Source organism: Opisthorchis viverrini, assembly GCF_000715545.1.
Source record: "Opisthorchis viverrini unplaced genomic scaffold opera_v5_148, whole genome shotgun sequence".
Taxonomy (NCBI): Eukaryota; Metazoa; Platyhelminthes; class Trematoda; order Opisthorchiida; family Opisthorchiidae; genus Opisthorchis; species Opisthorchis viverrini.
In genome coordinates, this window is record NW_008751805.1 from 152,936 (window position 1) to 177,343 (window position 24,408).

A 24,408-nucleotide genomic window follows, 5' to 3' on the forward strand; every position below is an offset into this window, starting at 1 on the left:
TAGGCGCCTTGCACATATTTGCATATATGACAGGGTTTGTTTGTGATATTGGCAGTTGGGATGCTTTGTCGTTCACTTTCGGGTGGTTGCGTGATGAACGGTGATATTGCGAATGTAAGTTGAATGCGCTAGTGTAGCAGAAGTGATTGCCACCAATGGCCTACGATAATGCCGATTGCAATAGTGTTGGATGCAGTGTGATTTATTCCTCTATCGCTAATAAGTTACAAGAATGTCGTAATGTGTTCGTCCGACATTTTGTGCAAACGGTGTCATCAGTGAATGAAAGACATGTCGAAATCAGGTATCACTAAATAATTAATGCCCAACGCTGCTGAAATTTTTGTTTTTTCACATGATGCCAGGTTGCAAGGTACGTAATTACAAGTATAATGAGGCGACTCCCCCGAATAATGTTTTGTTTGCTTGGTAAAATGACTGGTGCATGATGGGTGGGTGAGTTAATTTGAGGTCTTCGTTACCAGGCTCAGAAGCCATAAACCGGAATGCTGGTCTCACCCCGACAATCCTGGCACGTCCGACCTGAATACCTAGCCCAAGCATTCTCGGATGCGTGCCGTCAGACTAAGAGACAAAAGAATGAACCAGGTCAAACCACTCTATGGGTGCATTAGGTGGAAAATGGCCGAGTTGTACTCAACGCTCACTTGTGTTCAGACCATTACTAACCGTAGTGAGCAATTGAGAGCAAGATACGGGGACCCGTTGGTGTTTCATCGGTGAGTGGCCGACCGGAAATTATGACTCTAGCATCTCATTTGGAGCGTTTCGGCTGGCTGACGCTACACACCCCGGAGCGAGCCCCTCGCAACCATAGTAAAGTCATTGAGCTTGCTCAAGCTGCAAGTCACCCAAGGCGTATTTTACAGAAATATCTCAAAGAATATTTGCGAGGCAAACTTCCGTCTGTGTTCGTCTGACTATGATGAATGCTGTCGTTTCTCGTAAACCTCTGTCGTTCAGGTTTGCGCAGGTCTTCTGCCGAGTTTCGCGTTTTCGTTCAGTTGTCACACATTGACGCCTATATGTGAGATATCTTCATTTAGTTCAAGGGCACCTATGGGGATGGACGGTAGTTGTTTAAACATAAAAATGTGGCTGCATTGCAGTTCTATAGGTATCGCACTTGGTGGCTCAACTCTTTTTGCTCTGTATGAACGACTGAACCGGATTCCACTTTACATTCTCCAGGTAAATTTGCTTATGGAGGACAAAAGATAGGTTTCGTCTATAATTTACGTTCACGTTTGTTGTCTATCATAGCATCTTGAAAATGAGGGTGTCAGTGAGTTTTTCTGCCATAAAATCTATCCTTTGCTCAAAGTGACGTGGCAGTGAAAGCAGATGCGCGTCTTTCATCTAAACTGGACATGCTTAGAAAGAGACAGATAACTGGATCATTTTTGTACCAGTCATTCTAATGTCATTTTGTCCATTCTCGTATTGCGTCACAAAGGCGATCGCCGAGTCTTCTACAAGTGATATGTGGACGCACTCAGGGAAATGTGCTAGTCTATCAACCACGGCTTTGCAGTGTCCGTATCTATTTGAGGGTCGCCAACGTGGGGACTCCAGGATTTTGGGTATTCTGCAAACATTGATTTTAAAACACATTTTAAATACTTTAGCTTAGACCAGAGAAAGAGGTGGTCCCAAAGCTGATCCTGGAGTAAAATAAACAAAAACAGCTCTCGATGAAGAGCGGGTCGGCCATACATTTATTCACAACTTTTCATCTATTGGGAACGTGTTAATCCAGTGTCATTTCTACCTGACCCCCGTAACACTCGAGCTTTTGGGACGGCAGATCATGTAGTGGACTCGATCAAATGTTTCATGAAGCTGAATTCTCTGGCATCCTTCGTTTTATCTTGAGGTTAACTGTCCATAAATACGAGCATATTTGTCTCGTAGGAAAGGCTTGGATGGGAATTGTTTTGCGCTTGGGATATCAAGCTATTGGTACTCAGGTGGTGTAAGATGGTGCAGTGGGCTATTGAGGCTATTAGATTTTTAGCTGTTGCGCGTTAGGCCGACCAGAAGCAAACGAGATCAAAAGCAAACACAGTGCTCTCTATGTTTTACCGGACAATTAACTATCACCTGATCAAAGAAGTTATTTTTTATCGGTGATAACCAAATCCAAAAGGGGTGGCATTTATTCAGTGTGTCAATATGTTGAGTCCAAGCGCTATGTTGAACGAATCTAGTCAGCACAGATGCAAGATGTCCGCTGGACTTGGTGCTCTACAACTCTACCTAAGAGGCCTTTGGAGCCTTGAAATCCCTTCCCAGAAGGAGTTGCTTGAAGTGGTGGCTAGAAGACAGTTGCTCAGGTGTTTGTATGAGGATCCGATTATCTACCGGTGAACATATGCGTCAACTGCAAACAATGCTCAGGGAACGAGGATCAGTCCCACTCAGCGGGATCGCAGACCTGTGCATTAGTCGCGCTGGAAAGTCGAACTATGTGAGAGGGACGGCTTATAAGTGTACCACAGCCCAACATGCAACCTCGCCTTTTGGATCAACTTGGAACATGCAGTAGCCGCGTATCCGGAGGTGTTTGGTGTGAGCTAGGTCTCTGTAAGTGCGATTGTGGATGGATTTTAAGACAATCCCTCTGCTGAATATCGCGAAGTTTGCTGGAAAGACCGAGGCAGTTTGTTGACAGGCACTAACACTATCTTTACTGCGTCAGGTGAAGAGCCGAGGGGTCAACCACCAAAGAGGTGAGCGGATTCATTAGTGATACGCCAGGTTTGGATCCAGAGCCTCAAATGAGAATTTTCGGTTTATTTGTCTGCTTTCCGTCGATGTGCTTTACGCATCTGTTGTTTAATTGCAGAGGGAAAGTCAGACACCCAAGTTTTCCGAAGCTTTATGGTTGTTGTACACAAGTTAAATACAATACGCCTTACACTGTTCATGAACAGTCTTCCCAGACCCTTTACGTACTCACGGATTAAGGCACGGGATCGGAATTGCTCCTTATTTCGGTGGCTTCCGTTGACTCGAAATACATCAGAAGAGGCGTTTCACGACTCTCGTAATTCTCAGCGCCAGGCAGTAAGGTTTCCAGCTCAACGATAAACTTTATGGTCATCCGAAAATGTTTCGAGTGCATTAGCCGCGCTGGAAAGTCGAACTATGTGAGAGGGACGGCTTATAAGTGTACCACAGCCCAACATGCAACCTCGCCTTTTGGATCAACTTGGAACATGCAGTAGCCGCGTATCCGGAGGTGTTTGGTGTGAGCTAGGTCTCTGTAAGTGCGATTGTGGATGGATTTTAAGACAATCCCTCTGCTGAATATCGCGAAGTTTGCTGGAAAGACCGAGGCAGTTTGTTGACAGGCACTAACACTATCTTTACTGCGTCAGGTGAAGAGCCGAGGGGTCAACCACCAAAGAGGTGAGCGGATTCATTAGTGATACGCCAGGTTTGGATCCAGAGCCTCAAATGAGACTTTTCGGTTTATTTGTCTGCTTTCCGTCGAGGTGCTTTCCGCATCTGTTGTTTAATTGCAGAGGGAAAGTCAGACACCCAAGTTTTCCGAAGCTTTATGGTTGTTGTACACAAGTTAAATACAATACGCCTTACACTGTTCATGAACAGTCTTCCCAGACCCTTTACGTACTCACGGATTAAGGCACGGGATCGGAATTGCTCCTTATTTCGGTGGCTTCCGTTGACTCGAAATACATCAGAAGAGGCGTTTCACGACTCTCGTAATTCTCAGCGCCAGGCAGTAAGGTTTCCAGCTCAACGATAAACTTTATGGTCATCCGAAAATGTTTCGAATTGAGTTCCGGATGCGCCGTCAGCATCCATCGGAGGAAGCCTATTTCACGCAAGGCCTATCTGAAATCAATAAAACTGTTGTCCCATAAAAGTGCGCGCTCTAGTATTGAAAATTCTCTAACCGCGCTCCCGTTATGTACTGACTGGATCGTCGGTGAATATCCTGTCGGCCAAACCCAGTTGATACAGAACGTAAGTGGATACTAGTTCTCCTCCACGCCGCTCGTAATCTGGGAAAACCAGTTAATATACTTCGAGACGTGCTCCGTATTTGGCGGCCAGGGATCACTTTATGGAGAGTAGCCATCCCCTAAGCATCTTGTTGGATACACTCAGTGTGGTCACATACTTTTGGTGTATTGAGTGGAAAACCTGCGTACTACTTGGTGTTTTTTCCGCTAAAAGCGCCGGTTTGTGTAAACCAGAGCAAGAACCCAGATGATGGATCCTCCCATTACTGTGAGTTTAAGCAACACAAAATGAACTCCTCTAATGGTCGCAGCGTTTGGGTTGGCGTTCCTGGCTGTTCGACGACACGCGGAAATAGCGACCTTAGTGAATAATCCATAAGCATTACCAACTGCAGCAGAATGATACAATGGCCGCCATACTCAACCCTCCGCAAACTGGAGTTGGCTTGGTCGTTCCTTAAGCCAGCCCCTTGTTAGGGAGATCGTTTACGGAGCTCTCCTCAAAGTTTCGAGTCGACCGCAGTGTTTTTGGAAATCGATACGCAGCTCCGAAAGACGATTGAGGCGGTAAGCCTAGGCTGTGGGAGTTTGACGATAGCTGTCTTCTCCCAAATTCCAAATGGTGTTCGCGTGTTGTTCCCACCAAAAGTTAATAAAGACGTTCCGTGCGTTTTGCAGCTTGGTGTCCCTTCTCAGCAGTGTTTTTCCTCTCAGGTTCGACAAGTTAAAATTTCAAACAACCTAAAGCGTCTTGATGATAAGGATATGCTTGTACATGCTTAAATGATGATCCTATTCAGCTTGCTGGATCCACGCGGTATTTCTTGGGAAGTCCCCCTTACAATGGTTCAATATTTCAGTAATCTCACGATTCGGATGGGCTTACTTTAACTGCTAACCAAAAAAGCCAAATTTATAAGTTGTTTTTTTCTTAGCCATTCGGGATAAACCAGGCTTTCCCTCGAAAATAACTCATTTGTGACAGCCATCTTGAAAATGGAGCTCTTGCTTATTGAGCAGGCCAAGTAGCCCTGAAAGTATGCCATACAAGCTAATGGATTACCCGGTGCTGTAAAATGTTGCGATACTACTACTACCGCAGCGGCAGTTACTAGCAGACAGAAGTGGTTGGTCGTAATTTTAAATGCTATAAAAGTTTTTCTTCCTTACGTACACCAGCATCCCATGGCCATATTATGCGTTCCAAGTAGAAGGCATGCAAGTGGAGTGAATATTATTGGGCCACTAAAATTTTGATCGATCCTCCATTGAAATTTTTCCCATTCATGGGATAACCCACGGCAGGAAAGCATTCAGCTTCAAACATCCAGTTTAGATGGGTAATTGGCATTTGGCTGGAGCTTAAGTCTGTAAAAGAAAACGAATTGAATGATGGATGAGATTTTGAAGCTGTTTGGAAAGCCAGTGTCCGCCACCCAGTCACAAATGATGTATCCGTAAAGTAAAGGTGTAGCTCACTGTGGGCTACGTGCTAATAGATTTTGTCTTCGAAGTAAGGCGCGGATGCCTTGTTCGCCTTTCTTTAACGAAAAATGTGACATGCGCTAATGCTTGAATACAGAGCTTTATTTCCAAAATATACAGTGCAATCGGGAAGCTATCAAAACTATGTCCGCCACTTGTCCTCAAGAAAAAAGAGTAAGCCACACATAAATAGTGATGGCCTGAAAGCTAAAAAACGTGTAGATGCTTAACTTCTTTGGCTTACACAAACGCGATTTACCAGAAAAGTCAAATTCCTGAAAGAAACCAAAAATACTCGCAATGCACCGGGTCACTTCACTCCACTAGGCGCCGACCAAACAGCCCTGAAATGGAGCCACGTAGTGCCATACGCACCAATAATGGGTAGCGCAAAACAACCTTCTATCAAAGCCAGGCAGTGTGAGGGAGACTTGAACCAAAGTTAGGAGAGGTCCTTCAAAAAAGTACCTTTAGGCCGTTGTACGTTTCTCATTCGCGCTCGCGCTCGATTGTTCACAATATGGCTGCCGAGGTCTTGTGGTCAGTGTTTTCCGGTACTTCGAACCGAAACGGGGATAGAAGACAGAAATAGTTATTCACAGCCATGAGCAGAAAGTCCAACCCTCCCGCTGCATGCCGAACAATGCCATATTGTATACATAATTTCGGCGACTTACTTTTTGTCTGCGCATTATCTCAAAGTAAAATTACACCTCACTCTGTTTGCACTCAATACACAGCGTCAGGGGAACTTCGATCTTTTTTAGGGGCCCAGGATTCCAGCGCGATGCAGACACATTCATCCGTGATCCCGGTAAGCACACTGCTAGCCGCTCGCAGCCACGTTCGAACGATGGCATATACCATGGACATTAACGTGAATCCGAGGCACAGTCCATGGGTCATTATGACGTTTTCCACATTTACGAAACCCGCAGTGGTATGCACGTTGAACTGAATTTGGTTAGTATTCCCCAACCCAACAAATGATTTCGTAATCTCGCGGTAATATTATGCAGGAGGCTATTTACTGGTTCATGACAAAGATACAACATTCACCTGGGTGAGGACAAAACCTCTTCACCAGAGTGGGTCTCCCTAGGCTTGTTAACCTGAAGAATCTTGAGACAGGAAAAAACAACGGCAATCGGTATTGCTCCCTCGGGCTAAGACTCACTTGTATAAAATTTTTAACTGCGAAATCAAAACAGCCGTGTGACCCGCTGTGCATAAAACAGTAACACGCGTCGAATCGGACACCAGCGTTTCACGCGTGCATGACACCTCCGGCATTCTGAAAGACTGAATCTGATACAGAGATCAAAGATCTTGATCCGCGAAACTCAAATTTCAAAGACAGGTGTTGCGGAAACCTTTTCTTAAGTTCTTTTCGATGCATAGGTCCTTAATCACATTTTATACTTGATAACTATTTTTTCACGTTTGTTCCCCAATAAGCTGTGGTCATAAGGGCCAACAGGTCTCCTTTCTTCAACCGCCCCCACGCGTTTACTCCTCGTCTACATAACCGACCCTGCCGACGTGCGCCAATTTCCAACGCTTTCACCGTCCTACCTAAACTACCAGCCCATATAGGTGGCGAAGATTGACTGTGGCCCTCGTAATACAATCCGGAGTTTTCCTACTCGCCTAGAGCTCCCTCAACCTTTCGCCCTCAAACTAGTTATCGCTCAACCTGCTCCGAAGTATTACATCATGACACCGCTTCCGTCATCCTCCTTTAAGCGATTGCTAGACCCCGAATCTCCATTATCTATCCCCACAGTATGCCCAAAGAGGCAGCTCACAGCCAAAATACCCAGTTTCAAACCGTTTCACCTTCCGAGGCCGGGAAATACGATATCACAGGCAACCTGAGATAGTTCGGTAGTTCTAGCCGACATATCTTTGCCTCCGCAACCTGGAAACATTCTTCTCTTAGGCCGGGAGAGACCCGGAAAATCTCAGAACACGTCTAACCAAGATGAATAATAATGTCATTCCTGGACGAAGAGGATGTCGCACATCTGCTAACATCACAGGCCCTTCTCTCCTCCACCAAAAAATTCCAAGCCATGAAAATCAAAGCTTCCTGTATTCAAATACGAAGACAGCTTACCAAAACGTTACCTTGACCTGTTGTTCCACCAACCGCCAGTACTTGCGTTGACGCTCCATACCTGCGCTTTAGTTGTGAGTGTTCCGTGATTACTCCCAAAACTGAATCCACATCAAACTATTCAGCATCCTCTAACTTAGCAGCTTTACAAAAGCCTGAGTCCTCTGTCAGTACTGCAAATGGACTTTTGCTTAAAAATTCGTGAAAACTGTAAATGCCCCCATCAACTCAGTAGGACTCCATGATGATGTTGAAACGACTGATACGGTACATCTCCCAACCAGTCAAACGACCTCAACGATTGTTGACAACACATGTTCTCGTCACAGGCCCCCTGGCCTGTTGTCTTTCCGTGTTCCGCCTCCCCCGAAATATTCTCTCGGGCTCAAGGTTTTATTCAGGCCGCGATACCTAGCGCACTCTAAATGGCATCCCCAAAAACTCGACCCTCCGTATGCTGTCGTACCTTAACCTGTTGCACCATCAACCACCAGTACGTACGTTGACACTCTCACGGTACCCTTATGCTCTCAGGGCTCTGTGACTGCTCCAAGCACTGTGCACACACCGGTCATCTCGGAAGTTCACCCCAGTCAGCCGCTATACATCTGATTTCCCCAACCTCATCCCCACTCGCCGTGATTATATTGGCTCTTAATAGACCTCTTGTACTTTATTATCGTATGTTGGCAAACCAAACCCTCGGTCGGTAGTCTATTAAGTAAAAATCCCTCTATATCCTGTTCCATATAATCACTTGTCTTCATCACCCTAATAGCGGTGGACGTCAAATTTTTCCTTCTATGCATATTAATGCTCATTATCCCATTCGATGTATCTTCAAACTCACCATGCTTTACCAACCTCATCCCATCCACTCATCTACCCAAGTTTGTACACTTGTAAAGCTGTAAAGTCTGTACACCTGCTGAGCTATCCGTCCGAACTTAACCAATAATGTGTCTGTGCTTTCCACAAAATTCAATATCTTTATATACAGTTGGTGTTCCGGCTCGCGTTTTGCCATCATCTCGCTCTTCCAAAGACCTATTATGCTCCACTCCAAAATAGCGACACCAGTAAGTCTCTACAATTCCACTGTACTCCATGTTTCTATGAATCCCGCTAACGCTTATCCGCCTTGCTAATCCCTCCACATCGTCATCCCCACATATAATTTTTGTGACCCTGGCCATGAGCACAACAGTCCAAGGCAACGAGGCCATAGAGTAGGTTTTGGGTTTTAGTTCAGCATGATTAGCTGGATGACACCCACTTTGCTGTTTCACCCAATCCGATGTCCCAGTTCCTCGTTTTTCACCGTTAAACTTTCCTTGTCAATTGTCAGGCAGAGAGGCTCTCGTTTTTCCCTCGCCCGCTTTGTTTTTGCCTGCCACTTTCAAATCCCTACGATCTTATCTTGCTCTATATTATCTCCAGTGACAGAGGAACTGCGATTTCCTGCCGTGCCGGTTTAGTGGTGATCAGGTGTACATCGGATAATGCCCGTACCCTATGGTGCTGTCCCTTTTTCTAAACATGTGTGCCCGACATCCCCGCCGGTCATGCATTTATTCTTACCGTAACATTATGTTACCTGATGGTATGCCATCCACAAGTTGGGAATAAACATTATTGTGATATTATATTATATAACTCTAACGCATGTCATTATTATAGATGGAAACGAGTGAAAGTTCATGCATTCATCACAACAGTCTGAAGGGCCGTAGGTTTTAGTGTGCGCAAAGCCTCTCGGATCTTCAGCAGATCTCAAAATGGATAATCCAAGCGGAATATCTTATCTTGGAGGAAAACACGAACACTCACATGTTTCTCCGGTTATATTCACAGACCATCATAGCCGCCTGGAACAGCGCAACCAAACAATATCTAGTAGTTCTTGTATTTCTCCACTCAGCGGTTGCATATGCACACTTTCAAGTTTGGCTGGCGCAGTTCATGGCGTTTGTTTTCCAAACAACCATCATCGGCGTTCCCAATTCCGACAGGACGTGACCCTGGAAACAAGTTCACTTTTCCTTGACTGCTACCTAGTACCTGACTCGCTGCCTGTGTGCGAGCGCACACGTGTGTAGTTACACAGAGAGCTACACTTGTAGAGATGCACATGTGAGATAACCGTCAGCAATTTTTAGCCATGGAAGATCTTTTCCCCAGTTAGCTAATATAGTGTGATAACGCACGTATTGATGGGCACTGTGGGAAGTCCGTCAAACCGAAACCACCATTGTGGAGAACCCAGCGGTATGGTGAGTTCACTCCTGAGATTGAACCACAGATGTCTTACAACACTTTCGTATTTGAACCTTTTGTTGAATCATTTCGCTGACAGGATTGCCATAGCAACTTACGAAATGGCGCGTAATGTAATAACTTCTTATATTGTCGTGCAATATTTTACATCGGTTTTTATTTATGTGTATCAGTTTACATATCCCTGTTTACCAGGACTTCTAGCGGATGTGTCATCACAGTATTCAGGGATAACTCTTAGGTCTCATCAACGAGCAAACACTCAATTCAAGAGCACCAACTTCTATGACTGGCTAAATTGTCATTGTTTGAACTGGAGTTGGATGGTGTCAGTTAGGCCCAGTAGGTTGTGACTTTTATGCTTCTGGTAAAATAAATGCCTTGACCTCAATAACACATTAGACGAACAGGTGAAGACTGGGTGGCTCTTGTTTTATGAATTCCGCAGAAGGTTCACTATATATCTCAAATATTGCCTCTCATGATGTGCAAGGTGCTACAGCCATTGAATTTTCAGAACGTTCGCACCATATAAGCTAAAAACTCGAGAATTTCGACCAATATCATTGTTACCGCATTTTTCGACTTTTCATTTTTGTGACCTATGAGTAGTTCGTGAAAGACTTCGTAGGATTTTGATAGCAAATAGCCTTAGTTAGGTTTTAGTGCACTGCAGCAGCGTTTTTCACCGCCTGTTTCAGGCGTATAGTTTTTTAAACATAATACTAGGTGACTTGCATGGTTTTTAAATGTATGTGATTCGAGTGTTTTTATCACAAATCAGTGATGCCTAATGCACCATCCTGCAAGTATGTGTAACTATGCAGTCGCAAATGAGGTATTTATCGTGCGGCTCCAATTTGTAAGGGACGAACAAACAAGAGATTGTTGACGAGATTGTGGTGATAGCACCATCCCATTTTGACCTGTAATTAGTTTCGGATTCGGGTCACATTCCCTCTAATTTGATAGTTATTATTTGCCTTCGGATTTGGAAGCAGCTCAGTGACCTAGATAGTTATGAGAAGTAAGTTTCGCACGTATACGTGCGATATATATATCGGTAGAAGCAGACGAACTAGAAATCCATAATTCAGATCAGCGCAACAAATAGCACGTAGGTATTCGAATTGGCGTATATATAAAGCATACGGAATATTAAAATAAGAGAATAATGAATAAAGCGATGAATAGATTATCAATCTTGTTCATCACAATGGTGTTCGGACTATAATGAGTGGTAATTTTGGATTGATCACCTACATTGATGTACATACATGCACGTACACACACTGATACACAAGGAAAAGTAATCAACATCTAATGCGCACAGTGAACAGAATTCTGAAGGTAATTCTAATACCTAATACTAGCACACCAATTTATATAAAAAGCCAGTAGTATTGTGAGCAGTGCAAAACCGAATATAAACAAATAGGTTTTGAATGGGTACAACATTCATGTGATGACGGATGGTTTAACTGTCAAATAAAGTATCACTTTGCAGGTGAGGAATACGTCGTATATGCACCTGGGAGCGTGTAGTTAGATATTCCGAGCACCGTGTAGAATCACATGAATGTTAACACAGCGCCTATGCTACGGAAGACAATGAGACAACTTGCGTCCGGAGTACAGACTGCTGCGGGAGATTAGTAACCGGATGGTAGGCAGATTAATGTAGGTAGAGTGATTAAAATTCGGAAGGCCGTAACTTACCTCAGTATACGACCACAGAAGTGAGAAAAGTAAGATATTGGTATTGCTGTGGAACGACGATTCCATAATCATAGATGACCACTGACTCACTGACATCCTCACGGAGAGAAGGGAATTCAAGTAATAGCGTAAATGATGACTGACCTGCCAGGCGTACATCGTTTAACACTGTAAGTTTACCAAGAAGAAAGCCTTCAAACTAGAATCATGCAAGCTGCTGTCTAAAAACTAATCTTCTCTCTTCCATGTGTTTATTCTTCACAGTATGCAACTTTATTCGTATATACTGACGCGATTGCACGACAGTAAAACACCAGTGCTTCCATCTGGTTTTGCTGCCAAATATGGTGGTGGATATTAATTGTCTGTAGCTACATGGGTTGCGGCTGTACTTTAAAGGGTGGCCCCAAAATGTTGTGTCTTTCTGGCAACAAAGTAATAGAAAACTTGAAGATCATCTGAGGGCTGTAAGCCGGCCAAGGTGGTGGTGTAAAAGGTGAAAAATGCCACTCAAACGCAAATCTGAAAACCTTATTTATAGTACATCTGAGCGGGATGGAAACATAAAACAGAAGAGCTGAGCGCATCCCACGGATGGAAGTTGAATAAGGTCATGTCGTACTATTAAAAAGCTACCGAAAATCTCTAATAATGCGGTAGTCGCATAGATTAAACGATTGGGTGTATTTTGAGTTCTCAAAAAATGCTTTAAGCAGTAATCTCAAGGATTTACGTTATGTTATCCCTCGCAGTAGTTTGATTCTTAAGTGAATTAAGGCAGCATTAACACGCCGTACACCAAAGAGAAACAACAGACTTTGGATCAAATACACAGGCCAGAGATTAGAAGGAGCATTCAGTTAACTCAGATTCACTAGTACGCCAGATATTTCCACGATAAAACTTGTACGCCTCAGGAAATAACTTGAATTGTGGTTCCACAATAAAGCGGAAAGTGCACTTACTCCCACTAGCCTGCTATAGACACAGCTGGTTCCGTGCATCAGCTAAGTGTGGAGAAAACAATTTGACTGCTTCATATCCACTGAGAGTTTGGACGACAGACTGGAACAGAATTTAGATGCAGGTAATCTCAGTTGACCCAATCGCATGAGTTTAGCAACTCTGGGTCAACATTTTAAAACACTGCTAGTGAATTTATTTCAATCCCCAAAGGTAACACCAAGTAATTGAATAAGAAGAGTGTGAATAAATAAACGTAGGACAAACTACACAAGTCATCATATCAAAAAGCGTTGGTACATATTGTCCTGGATACTTGACAAAACTGTCGGATGAGTCTTCGAACACGACGTATATGCCACTATATGGGGGCTAGCCAGGCGTAGGTAGGTAGTAGTTTGTAGTACGGAAGATCCATAGATGAGGAGATATCAGTGACTGGCCATTCGGACGATAACTGATCTTGACAGCTGGTTCATAATGCAATCAAAAACGAAATATACCTCTTCACATATTTTTCCAAAACAGAATTATGGTTGTGTAACGAGTTTTCATCCGTATAGCCGTCTTCCTAACTGTTTTTGCTAAATTTTTGTTACGCTATTAAGCACTTTTTTGCACTTTTTCCGAGGCTTTTTTTACATTGAGTGTCTGTCTGAGCCCTTTATTTTACTACATAGTGCCGGTTAATGTAGTATTAAGTCCTCAATTTGTATGCCTAGGTTTTCTTTGTGGCGTTTTATGTAGGTGGTGGGTCAGTGCTGTTTTGCTCACAGCAGTACAACCTAATAGATTTTCGGTTTTATCTGTGATTTTCGGGTTTTATCCAGAAGACATTCCTTGATGTATTACTTGTTCTTACATGCTTGCCTTGGTTCATCTAATGATCTGCGTTGATATCCGCTGGAAGTGCCCCAATTTCATTGCGGCTGGTAGACGGAAATTTCGTCAGTGTTCAATATCTTGTCACTGGTCAAAGTGAGATAGACGTTAGCTTACTTCCTTAGATTGCGGTGCGTGGGCACCATAAAATAGTTTTTATTTTGAACCAGTGAAACGGAATTGCCATGTGTGCTGTATTTTTATGATATCAACTCGACTGAGCAACATTAATTTAGAAAACTTTCAACATTGTCGGTATTGTTAATGATAGAAATGTGCCAGCAGTAGAAAATGATGCGCATTTCCGTACAGCTTCAAGAAAATTGGAAGGAAATTGTTGAAGACAATGTGTGAAGGAGTCCTATGTCATTCTGAAAAATGATGGAGGACAAGATGCCCGCATCCCTTAAAAACAACAAAACATACGTATCTGTGCATCTTGCCAAAGCAAAGAACCATTAGGGAATTAAGTCGGCATCCGTAAGAAACCCGCTTACGTAAAAATGCAGACCATAGCCAAGAGGTCTGGCTAGGAAAGATTGATATTTGCGACGTGGTCAGTTGCGTGCCATATCACACAAATGATAGTTTTGGTGCACAGGAAGACTCACAATCCCTTGGCGCTCGGCTGAAATGTAGATTCTTTTTATACTTTGTCCTTTCCAATCCTGTCACCAACAGCATTCTAAAACGGAAGGCAGATCTTTCTTGTGAAGACGGCGCCTGGATACGTGTAATACACCTAAAATATTAATAACAATGGTCGAGCTCTAAGGGTTTTTCTGTTCTAGATGCCGTGCCACAAATTAGGGGTACAAAGACCGATATACTGCCAAGTTGCTCAAGTCTAGGCAGGAAAATTCGGAATGCTAATGTTGGGTTTGAGTTCGCGCCATACCGCTAAGCTATCTTATAATCATAAAACAGGTGTCAGCCACTTTAGACGGATACGTTAAATCTCACATTCCAATATTTGTGACATCTGCCCACCTACGCTTTGTTATGTTGTTTACTCGGTGCGGTTAATTAAATCTTGCTACACTATCGGGACAGTAGTAAATGAAGATTTGAATGCACATAGAGTCCTCGAGTCTGGAGGTTAAATCTTGCGAACAGTGTCTCTTACACTTATCTTATATATACAATAATCCAGCTTTGACAAAGTCGTTGCCTGGTTCATTAAATTATGTAATGGTGTGCGTTACTTGTGCCTTGTTCATGCGCATATTGATTACACCCATCACGGTACACACAGCTTGTTCTGTCAAAATGATAAGTGGACCTGTCAACAACCTAAAGTTCTCTAGTTTAAATCACTATGAAAGTACATGGGTATAGAATTTTCTGAAAAATGATTCTGATTTTGAAGGCGCAAAGCACATGCCTGAAGATAAATTCACCTTAAAAATGCTTAATAAATCACTTCATGAAGACAAAAGCCTTCAAACAACAAACCAAAGTTGTCCGCATAAATAACGCCCTCTAATATTTTACTAGAGCCAGTTTTGATGCTTAGATTCAATATAATGTACGCAACATGACTGTGAATAAAAATTAAACGACAATTGAGAGTGCGCAAGTCTGACGTGGTTCACCAGTTTTGCGAAAACGTTTACTCCTTATCTGTCTACTCCGACAAACCAACGTTATGCGTATGAAAAGCGCAAAAAAGCTCAAAGAAATTTGAGGCATTCTTCTCCGGCTAAGGATACACAAAAACTCCACTGTGTTAAAAATGACGACCATTTCTATGAGAACAGTGTTTGGCGTTTGATTGGGTACACGGAGGTGTATATATATTTTACCCGCTTCTAAGGCATCAACCATGCACCCAAATATCAGGTCTAAATCCTCCTTTGATTCTATTATAGATTCATTTTGCATGCAAACTGGTGGCCCCGAAATGTAATGAGAGCCGATTGTTAGATTATGTCAGACGTGGAACTTGTACTTTGATGCTTGGAAAACTCGGGTGGAAATTCATTTTGGACTCGGATTCGACTGTTGATTTGAGCTCACTTTCCGAAAAACATCGTTTAAATATACATATACAAACTATGTAACCACAGCAACGCTATGGAGGACAGGTTTACTATCATCGCAATGGCACTACAGTCCAGAAAGATACACGGCTACTTAAAAACTGATGAGAAGCTTAAGAGATTACAGCGTCGTATTTTTGCATTACTTTGCCTGCCACTCCAGTTTAACAGTTTATACATTCGTTCGGTAAGCCTTTTTGGAACCTTCTACGTAGGAGCGAGCATAAGGAGTTGGGTCAAATTTGAAGCTGAATAAAACGCATCGTGGTCAGCAGAGTGTCACTTCTGGTTCAGCCTGGGCGTACGGCTGCTAAAAACTCCAATGGACAGCCCGCTAACTGTTTCGCCCTTCCTGAGGCACATTAGATAGATTATCTCCCAGAATTTTCATGAACTTCTTGTTCTAAATGAACCCCAATTGAACGAAAGTTGACCTATACACTCATTCGCATTCCATTTGGTTTTGACACGGGACTCACCTAAAACCCTAGCTGAATATTTTGTTCATGGTATTCTCAGCTAAAGTTGCCGCACCACGCCACCCGATGTTTCATTTGGTACGATGTGCGAGATATCACAATACATGTTATGTACTAAATGTGCTACTGATAAGTTTGCTGGTAACTCTGACAGCTTTCTCTGTTTTACCCTTCTTGGGGGTCATCAGGTAAACACAGTCCCCCAACTTGTCGTCAATAATTTCGGCAGTCCCTTTGTTTTTTTCGAGGGGATTTTTCGTACCACTCGCTTTTTTCCCATGGATTCTATGCTCCTGACTAACTGACGCTCTGGCATAATTGTTGGGCAATCTCTCACGTTGCCCGGAATTATGTTATTTAGAAGGTCAGACTGTTGGATCTTCGTGTTTTATCTGTCTTACGGCCTGTTTGGGCGACCAACATATTACAATAAGTTTGTTCCAGGGACTGTCCCAATTCTATAGTCGCCACTAGCTTTAAAAAGCTGATAAACGACAGATCACGAACAATACATATAGAACCACCAATCTCTGCACTGACCCGGAGTGTTCTAAAATAATCTATTTCAAGTGGATTAGTTAATACCAATTTCTCCTGTGATGAGCTGCTGGCTGCTGTTTTGGAAGGGGCATTAAAATTTTTTCTGTGCTGGTTGAAATGCCATAAATTGCTGGAGTGTAAATTTTTTCCACCAATATGATGGTGTGGCCTAATAAATTTCACAGCATCTGCCCTATGAACACTGTCTTAACATGCTAGAATATATGAGTTCACCGTTAACAAAAAAGGCTACTTCTCCATAATCTAGTTAGGTGTGTGCCCTATTATATCATCCTGTGCATGCTGCATAGCCCCTTATATGTAACCTAGCCGGCACTTTGTTGAAATCGTCTCGCTATTCATCTAACAGTTTCATGGTGGAGCTCCTCAGTTTCAAGTCTCTGTCGCCAAGTTGCCGGATTTTCTCCTTGTTGCCGTTTTATTAGTCGTTGCATATTTAGCTATTGGTCTCCTCTCAAACCCTGCAATTGCCTGAATGCATCTATTATGTGATATATGCATTCTAGGCTACACTTTGGTCTTGCAGATATCGCCGAGTCCGCAAATATTTTTGTCGTGAAGAGATAAAAGTTTTTCAAATAGCTGGCCAAGTAAACACTAACTTTAACGTGTTTTCCATTTGCTGCACAGGTTAGAATTAATTTTGTACAGCCGCACTGTAGTTACCTTATGTTTCTTTGGACCTGTAAACGGATTTTCTCTTAGATATCTAGGACGTTACAGGACAACAAACATACGCTATTTGTGCGGTTGTTCTCCAGTAACGCCATTCAATCAGCTGCATGATTGGGCCTCAAGTAGCCAAGATGCAGACGTTTTGATCAATAGACAGACTTTTGTGGTCACTGCGGGGGCAAACGCGTCTTTGGAGTTTTATCTTGTATGCGTCATAGAATCGCGGTATCGTCTATCAGAACCTTGATTGTTCTGGTACGTCCTGGTCCCGTAGATGCTATTGGCATGTTGTTTTTTTTTATAGTTTTGAATCTGAGAAATCATTTGGAATCTGGTCACTGGTATGTTTTTTTGTTTTAAAAGCAAGATTTTTTACTTGAAACCTCAGCGCAGTTGCGATATTCACAAATGCTACACACATTGGACTGCTAAGCCAGTGGTTTCCAGTTTACAGACTGCGGCCGGTCTTACCTGTCAGGCCATTATACTCGGGGTAGTTTGTCCATGTACATATCGAATAGTATGCTTTCCTTGACTGGCTAATTGCTCACAGGATTTTTACTTGCATTCAAATTAGGTCAGAATCACCGAACCACTAACCGCTAAAAATTTGACAGCATCTTCATTTCCGACTTAGTGCTGGGCTACCAGAAGGAACGCCACAAAACATAAGTTCAGATACATTTAAACTCTGGTACCGTGCCCTTCAAAATTTCTTCCAATAACTGCGGTTTGGTTGTCTGTATAGGAACAAGCTCACATGTTCGGTCATCTTCTCGTCCACTCGTTTGTCTGAACCAGTTGATCAACTAGCTCACACTGTGTACAAAAGTGTCCAGCAAAACTGTCAACTCTGATCCAGAGCAAAAAACAAACCTCCCACAGTCAGACCTGTTACATTAAATGCTGAAGTACTGCGTAAGGCAGCATGAGGCGTTACTTGTCACTGGCCGGTTACAGATCATCCCTATTCTCTCCCCGTTTACAAGAAATCAAAGCTATGACCAGAAATTCTCTGTTCCCGTCGGATTTTGCATGCATTATGCAAACAAATTCAATTCACTCATTAACTATTGATTGAAACGTTTTGTTGTTCCATTGGATACTCATGTTCATAAACGCTATGTAGCACATAAACCGCGGTGCACAAAGAGCTTGCATATGGGCAACAGTTGCGTGTATGATAGTGTTTAGAGCCCAAATGTAGAAGAACAATTTCGTACGTGTCATTTTGAAAAAGTTGAGTGAGCAACAATGAAAACACACATCTCAGTAGGTTTCACAATTTTTCTCAACTGCTGCTTCCAGTCATTCGACGACACAACTGAGATATCCTGTGTTGATTTTTAACGTTCATACAAAAAGAGGGCAGACATAAGTTTGCTTTAGATGCGGTTTGGTTTTGGATCAAACTGTTTACCAAACACAGCCCAGTGTACTTTACGTCAGAATAAAGAATTAAATGACCATTTTATAATAAAGTGCATAGGAAAGTTCTACTCATTTCGTACAGAGCCGATCTTAAATTAAACAGCTGAACAGTTTCTGACCTCAGCACCACTTATAAATCACTTGAGTACATTTCGCGTCTAATACTTACCCCCTTTTTATCCAGTAGTACCTACCACAAATGAAAAATTCGCTCAAGTTCCGGTAGACCGTTCAGCAGGAGTTATAACCACCTAGATGGGCTAGTTTGTAGCGAGTTGTGCCAAAAAGCGACGACATATACAATATGTATGCATTTGTAAAACAAATGTAGGCGCAACCATGAAAATTTGGTGTATAGTGTCCGTGCACTGTTGCACAACCCAACAGCCTTGGACAAACACAAACGCTTTAGGCTTACTAGGTTCTAAAGTGTGAAAGTTAGGTTAGCTGTGGTCAACTGAGCAACCTTAGTCAACGGCCTGTGAAACTAAGTGAGTCCAAGTCAAATAAACACAAATGTGGAACATTCCTCGTGTTCCACTTCTTTTCTACCTGCCGTCTTGGCTCATTGGTCTAGCTTTCGCAAGTGCGTCTGTGTGATGGTGTCTGCAAGGCAAAAATCCAGACAATAACCCGCGAGAGACCTCAGATGATAGCCCACACTCAATTTTTGCCGTCCAACATGGTCGTAGTCAATCAGAGTATTCTATGCACAAGCACGCGCATATTAGTGTGTTTTGATAGCAGTGGGATCGCTATAGGATGGGGTTGAATTTACTTTCTTCAGTTTATGACCTCAAATTTTCATATCTGCACTCTCTTGAGCAAGATTGCTTGAGGATACTAGAGTATGTGGTGACAGAATAAGCTCTTTTCCCTGATAGTTCACACAGTGTAAGAGGACGAAATTAACCTAATGTGGGTGACTAATCACAGTCGGACCTTAAAAGCTACTGTTTTCATCCTGAATGGTTATCACCATGAAACCCCAATTATTAGTTGTTATTTGTCCACTTTTGTGTTTATTTTTCGCTTTTGCCAATCCTAAATACTGTATGCAGTTTCACATGTTACGATGACTAGCTATTTTTTGCCGAACGTTTTGGTGGAAAACTTAGAGCATTTTGACAGAATACCAAATACGATGTGAAGATTTTGTAGCGTTGAGCATATGCAGACTCACCCGAACACATGAACGCCATATCTATGGATTCCTGTCCGATCATCTCCAGCTTCCTATCAAGACATCTCATCAGTCTCGAGACCCGACACCAAAAATATGTGTGGATGGCTGTTCCGCTCTAAGTGCATTTATTCAGTAGCGCGTGCGTACTTTCACTCTGTCCCTGAAGTGTGATTCGTAGACTTGCTAAGAATAGTTTGGTGAGAAAAGCTTTTTTTAGCTTATGCAACTCGTGTATACATTATATGACTTCATATCCTGTATATTTTATATTTTTTGGCATTTCAACCAGAAAACACGGGTGGAAATTCAACAACACATGCATCTTTCCACCAGCCAAAAACTTCCACTAATCGGGTGTCAGCTGTAGATTAGACTGAAAGGTATAGTCGATCGGCAAAATGTTCTTAACTTGAAAATGGCGCTTTGTCATAATCCATAAATACAAAGCACTCAGGGTAACCGAATGAATAAACGCCGGTCGCTCGAACTCATCACCCGCATTCACCTGCATTTGTTCGCCTCTTTCAGACTGGTTGCTATGCAAAAGTATCCGGACATCGGACCTTGTCCACGTCCCCTGTGCTTCCAGCCACCCCGTTTTGAACTAATAAGCCTTTCCAAATCACGAGACTGCAGTACAATGTTTAAGGAGGATAGTTTCAATTCTGCTTCAATGGAAAACACTTCCACTGTAAAAAGAGCATCCGCTAATGATAACTTTGTACGCCATGGCTTGGCAGTCCTGTTTGATAGTGCAGCTGAGAAAAAAGAACAGGACAAGGTTCGAATAAGGAAACAACTACGTCATGTTTCACTAGATATACTGGCTACCGAGTGGCTAAATATGGAACCGAGGACCATTGAAAGTCGGGCCTATCTTATCGGCAATGTTCTGCCACAAGTTGTGTTCGGATTGGAGCACATTTTAAAGGAAGCCGTAGCTAGACGTTTGACTGGACTTGAACAGACGGAACAAGCCAGACTTTCTGAAGGTGCAGATCCGAATTTCAATCCAATCAATAGGCTGGCCGAATTTCTGATGCGTAACAACCATAAATACAGTAATTTTAGTGAAACCTCGCCGTACGTTCGTGGTTTGCGGAACACAGTCGCACAGCTACAGCAAGAAATGTTTATGCGGTCTGACAACCATTTGGCCAGACTGAAAGCCGCAGCGATCAAGAGCAAGGAGGATAAACTTAAGCGTCTGGAAGCCGAGGCAGAGGAACAAAAGCGACGTCGCGACTGCGTAACTGAACTGTTTGACATGTTTCTGGTCAGAGAAAGGAAGACAGTGGAAGCTGCAGTGGTACGTCACTGGTGCAGTTCACTGACTTTTCTATGTATGAGCATCACCGGAAGTTTTCTTTTCTGGTTGTGAAATTGTAATCTCATATGTGGTACAGTGTGTCAAATCTTTTAATAACAAGTGCTTATTTGATCTAAGTCCACCATATGCAGAATGAAACCAACGGTGTCGGAAAAACTGCGCCTGTTAAATTCGCATTCAGTAGGATTCTGTGATGAACAGTCAGAAAACACGTATTTGTTAGCACCTTCACCTCAGTTGTCAAAAATACCATTCATATTAAGACAAAACTTCTACATTTCCCCCATAGAATGCTCCACGGTCCTTTCGCCGCAGCCTATTTGCGGGTGTCGTTGCGAATAAGAAGATCTCGTTAATCACCTTTTCATGGTGGCGTTAGTCAGGTTCCTTCGCCTCCTGGGGAACGTGCACTAGAATTTGCATTATTGAATCAAACTATATCCAGTTGAAATAAAACATTGGGACTGTGCGTAGTGGCTGACGCAAGCAAACTTTTGATCTGCACATATTGAAGATCTTGAGCTAGAATTATCATGGCAAGCTTCCCTAACATCGCACATATGGAGTGAATGAGCTATCCTACCTGATAAAACTTCAGCTCGGTCTAGTTTAGTTTCGCTACCTTGAACCTTGTACAGCAATTTTTAGTGTGGTTAGTGAGAAATGAATGGAGTTCAATGAAGCGCCTAGTGTGGGAGGAATGGAAACATCAAGCAAATAACTGGTTGATACCTCAGGATATGAAGAAGCGTGCTGCGGGGTAATTTTCCGACCCCATCAGAATTCATGGACCAAAAACCTAGCGACCAGGTTAGACATTTTATTAACTTTATTTCAAATGTGATGCCTATCTTGACCGGATTTTAGCTTATTCAAGTGGTAATCTGACTACTAGGGAATTTTCACCGTTCTGCCTGAATAGTCGCCAATGATTGTAAAGGGCCCGATAATTAAAAGGGTCCGGAGAAAGAATTCTTCTCGTTGAATACGGAGCTGGATGGATGTTCTTGCGAACACTGTTAACTTTGATTAGTCGAATGACTGAAATGAATCCGGTTACTAATGGGCAAAGCTTGCATTGAACAACTCAGACTTCTAGGTAAAGCGTAGCAAACTATGGATCGGAAATAATCTTTGGAAGCAGTTGGTAAAATCTGAGGGACTAGAAAAGGCGACTGTCTGAAGTCTACAGCCGGCCGACGCATGTTACGTAAAAGAAATCACTTATGACGGTACTCGATAACTTTATTTTCATGTAGTACATTTTAATTCTGATAACGCTTACACAAAGTGTCCACATCATGAAGGCAACTTTTATCCAACACGAACTTGCTGGTATATAGTTGTCGAATTACTGGAAGCCTGCATGTAGCTGGACAAACACGGGTGATTTTTGTGGAATCAGACGTAGTAGTGTGTTCATACCCTTATTCTTGGTCGTAGAGGATAAGACTGCTGGTCACGCGTCCCATGGCCTATATCGGGACATTGTTCAATCCAAACACGGGGAACATGTCGCCAAACATCGGCACTAGTTATTCATCTAGCATGATCGACCTCAACGGGCAGTTTCCTTGAATTCCTGTGTAAAACCACAAATTCCCTGCAACGGTAGCTTATACTTACTGGAACTAAAGAACCTGGCGATGTTCCGTGAACAAGGTTTAATGACACTATCCGGCAGATGGATATGCCGGGGATCCGTGAGACAGTCATTCTTCAAACCCTTTGTCAAAAGCCACACAACTCCACAAGTTTTAAACAAAGTTTGTCAAGGCTATATTTACAGAAAAAATCTAGGGCTAGTCAAGTTTCGGCTCTAACCATATATAATTTGTTTCGTGTTGCATCTTCTCACTCACTCATCAAATACGACCAGATCAGAGGAAATGGTCATAGTTAAGCTGTGCTGCATTCCATACGCATTTACTCTTTAAACAACTTCGATGTTCACAAGAGGATTTGTTCACTTTAAATGGACAATCTTATGCACAAATTTCGAGGGAAGTAGTGCAATTAACCGAAAATTTCACTCACAGAATGTTCAGGTTACGCTGTTGTACTGCACTACAGTACACAAGCAGGTAGACGCGCATCTCAAGGTGACCAAATGCTATGCTGATCTTCAAAATTGGTCTTCAGTTCACCATGTGTTCGGTGCATTTCACAAAAGTAAATGGAAACCCCACATCATGCCATCCCAGGGGGACTTAGCTCAATGCTGGGTGTTCATAGCGGTCAGTTACGTTCAGGTGACCTTGATGTGTTTTCGAGGTGACGCTGTAACTCCCTGTCCTAATTCCACCTCAAAGACACGTATTATTCAGCAACTATCCTTCGCGCTTTGTGTTTCACGCAACTGTTTGCAGATCCACAACTGTATCCGCACATTTGTCGATCTGGCGGTCCATTTGCCGGAGCCCTTGAGACAGTCCTTGGTGCCACTGTATGAGACAAGAAAGGCGGAAGAGACTCCCATGTCGTATAATCAAGAAGAATTTGTAAATGTGAGTACCACTTTTATCGTGATCTTGAAGAAGCTCATGTGCAAACCGCCGCTCCTCAATCCCTTATCCTTATATATGTATATATCGTCCTGTAATAACGTACAACCACGTCGTACGAACAGTGTCCCATCTAATCTGAGTTTGTCTTTTCAGTATTCTTCCTACACACACTCGGCTCTAAAGACGGTGAATGTATCGCCAGACTACTGACATATTCTGTGCACCTTTTTCGGCGTTGCAAAATTGTAGAACCTGAAACTGCACGAGCAGGATATGACTAACTCTCAGTGACACCCACCTAAATAACTAACAATTTGACGAAGTGAAATTGTGCAACCTGAAACTGCACGAGCGGGATATGACTAACTCTCAGTGACACCCACCAGGTGGAGATACCAATGTCAGGCACATATCCCCTTTGTTAAAAATTTTCCCGGTTGCTGAGGCCACAATTGCATTAAGAGCAAGTGTGAATCAAGTTGGATTTTTGTGTGGTCCGTGCAGAGAGGCCGTCTGGGAAGTTGGACAGAAGTCGAATATCATTGTTGCACAGCTCCGTAGAGGGTTTGATGATCAGCAGGCAAACATGAGTCGTATGCAGACATATTCATTTAAAAAATCTGATTGAGTTTCCGTTAATTTTTATTTTAGTGTTAAAATAGTCCATCAAACTTAGGAGAACGTGACTGCAGGACAAAACTGCTGGTAGATTGTTAATGCATGGTTCCTACAATGT

At 42.8% G+C, this 24,408-nt stretch overlaps 2 protein-coding genes across 2 annotated transcripts in view; one reads left to right on the forward strand and one right to left on the reverse strand.

The window, feature by feature from the left end:
* Positions 1-5,335: 5,335 nt before the first annotated feature.
* T265_06842 (hypothetical protein) overlaps positions 5,336-24,408 on the reverse strand; it is a gene marked incomplete at both ends in the record, with an annotated part of 34,880 nt that continues 15,807 nt past the window's right edge. The window contains 2 exons of the mRNA XM_009172224.1: positions 5,336-5,384; positions 20,341-20,593. Of these exons, the coding sequence (XP_009170488.1) occupies positions 5,336-5,384; positions 20,341-20,593 (302 nt within the window). The remainder of the gene's footprint in view (positions 5,385-20,340; positions 20,594-24,408) is intronic.
* T265_06844 (hypothetical protein) overlaps positions 20,299-24,408 on the forward strand; it is a gene marked incomplete at both ends in the record, with an annotated part of 36,828 nt that continues 32,718 nt past the window's right edge. The window contains 2 exons of the mRNA XM_009172226.1: positions 20,299-21,144; positions 23,535-23,672. Coding sequence (XP_009170490.1) covers positions 20,299-21,144; positions 23,535-23,672 — 984 coding nt within the window. The remainder of the gene's footprint in view (positions 21,145-23,534; positions 23,673-24,408) is intronic.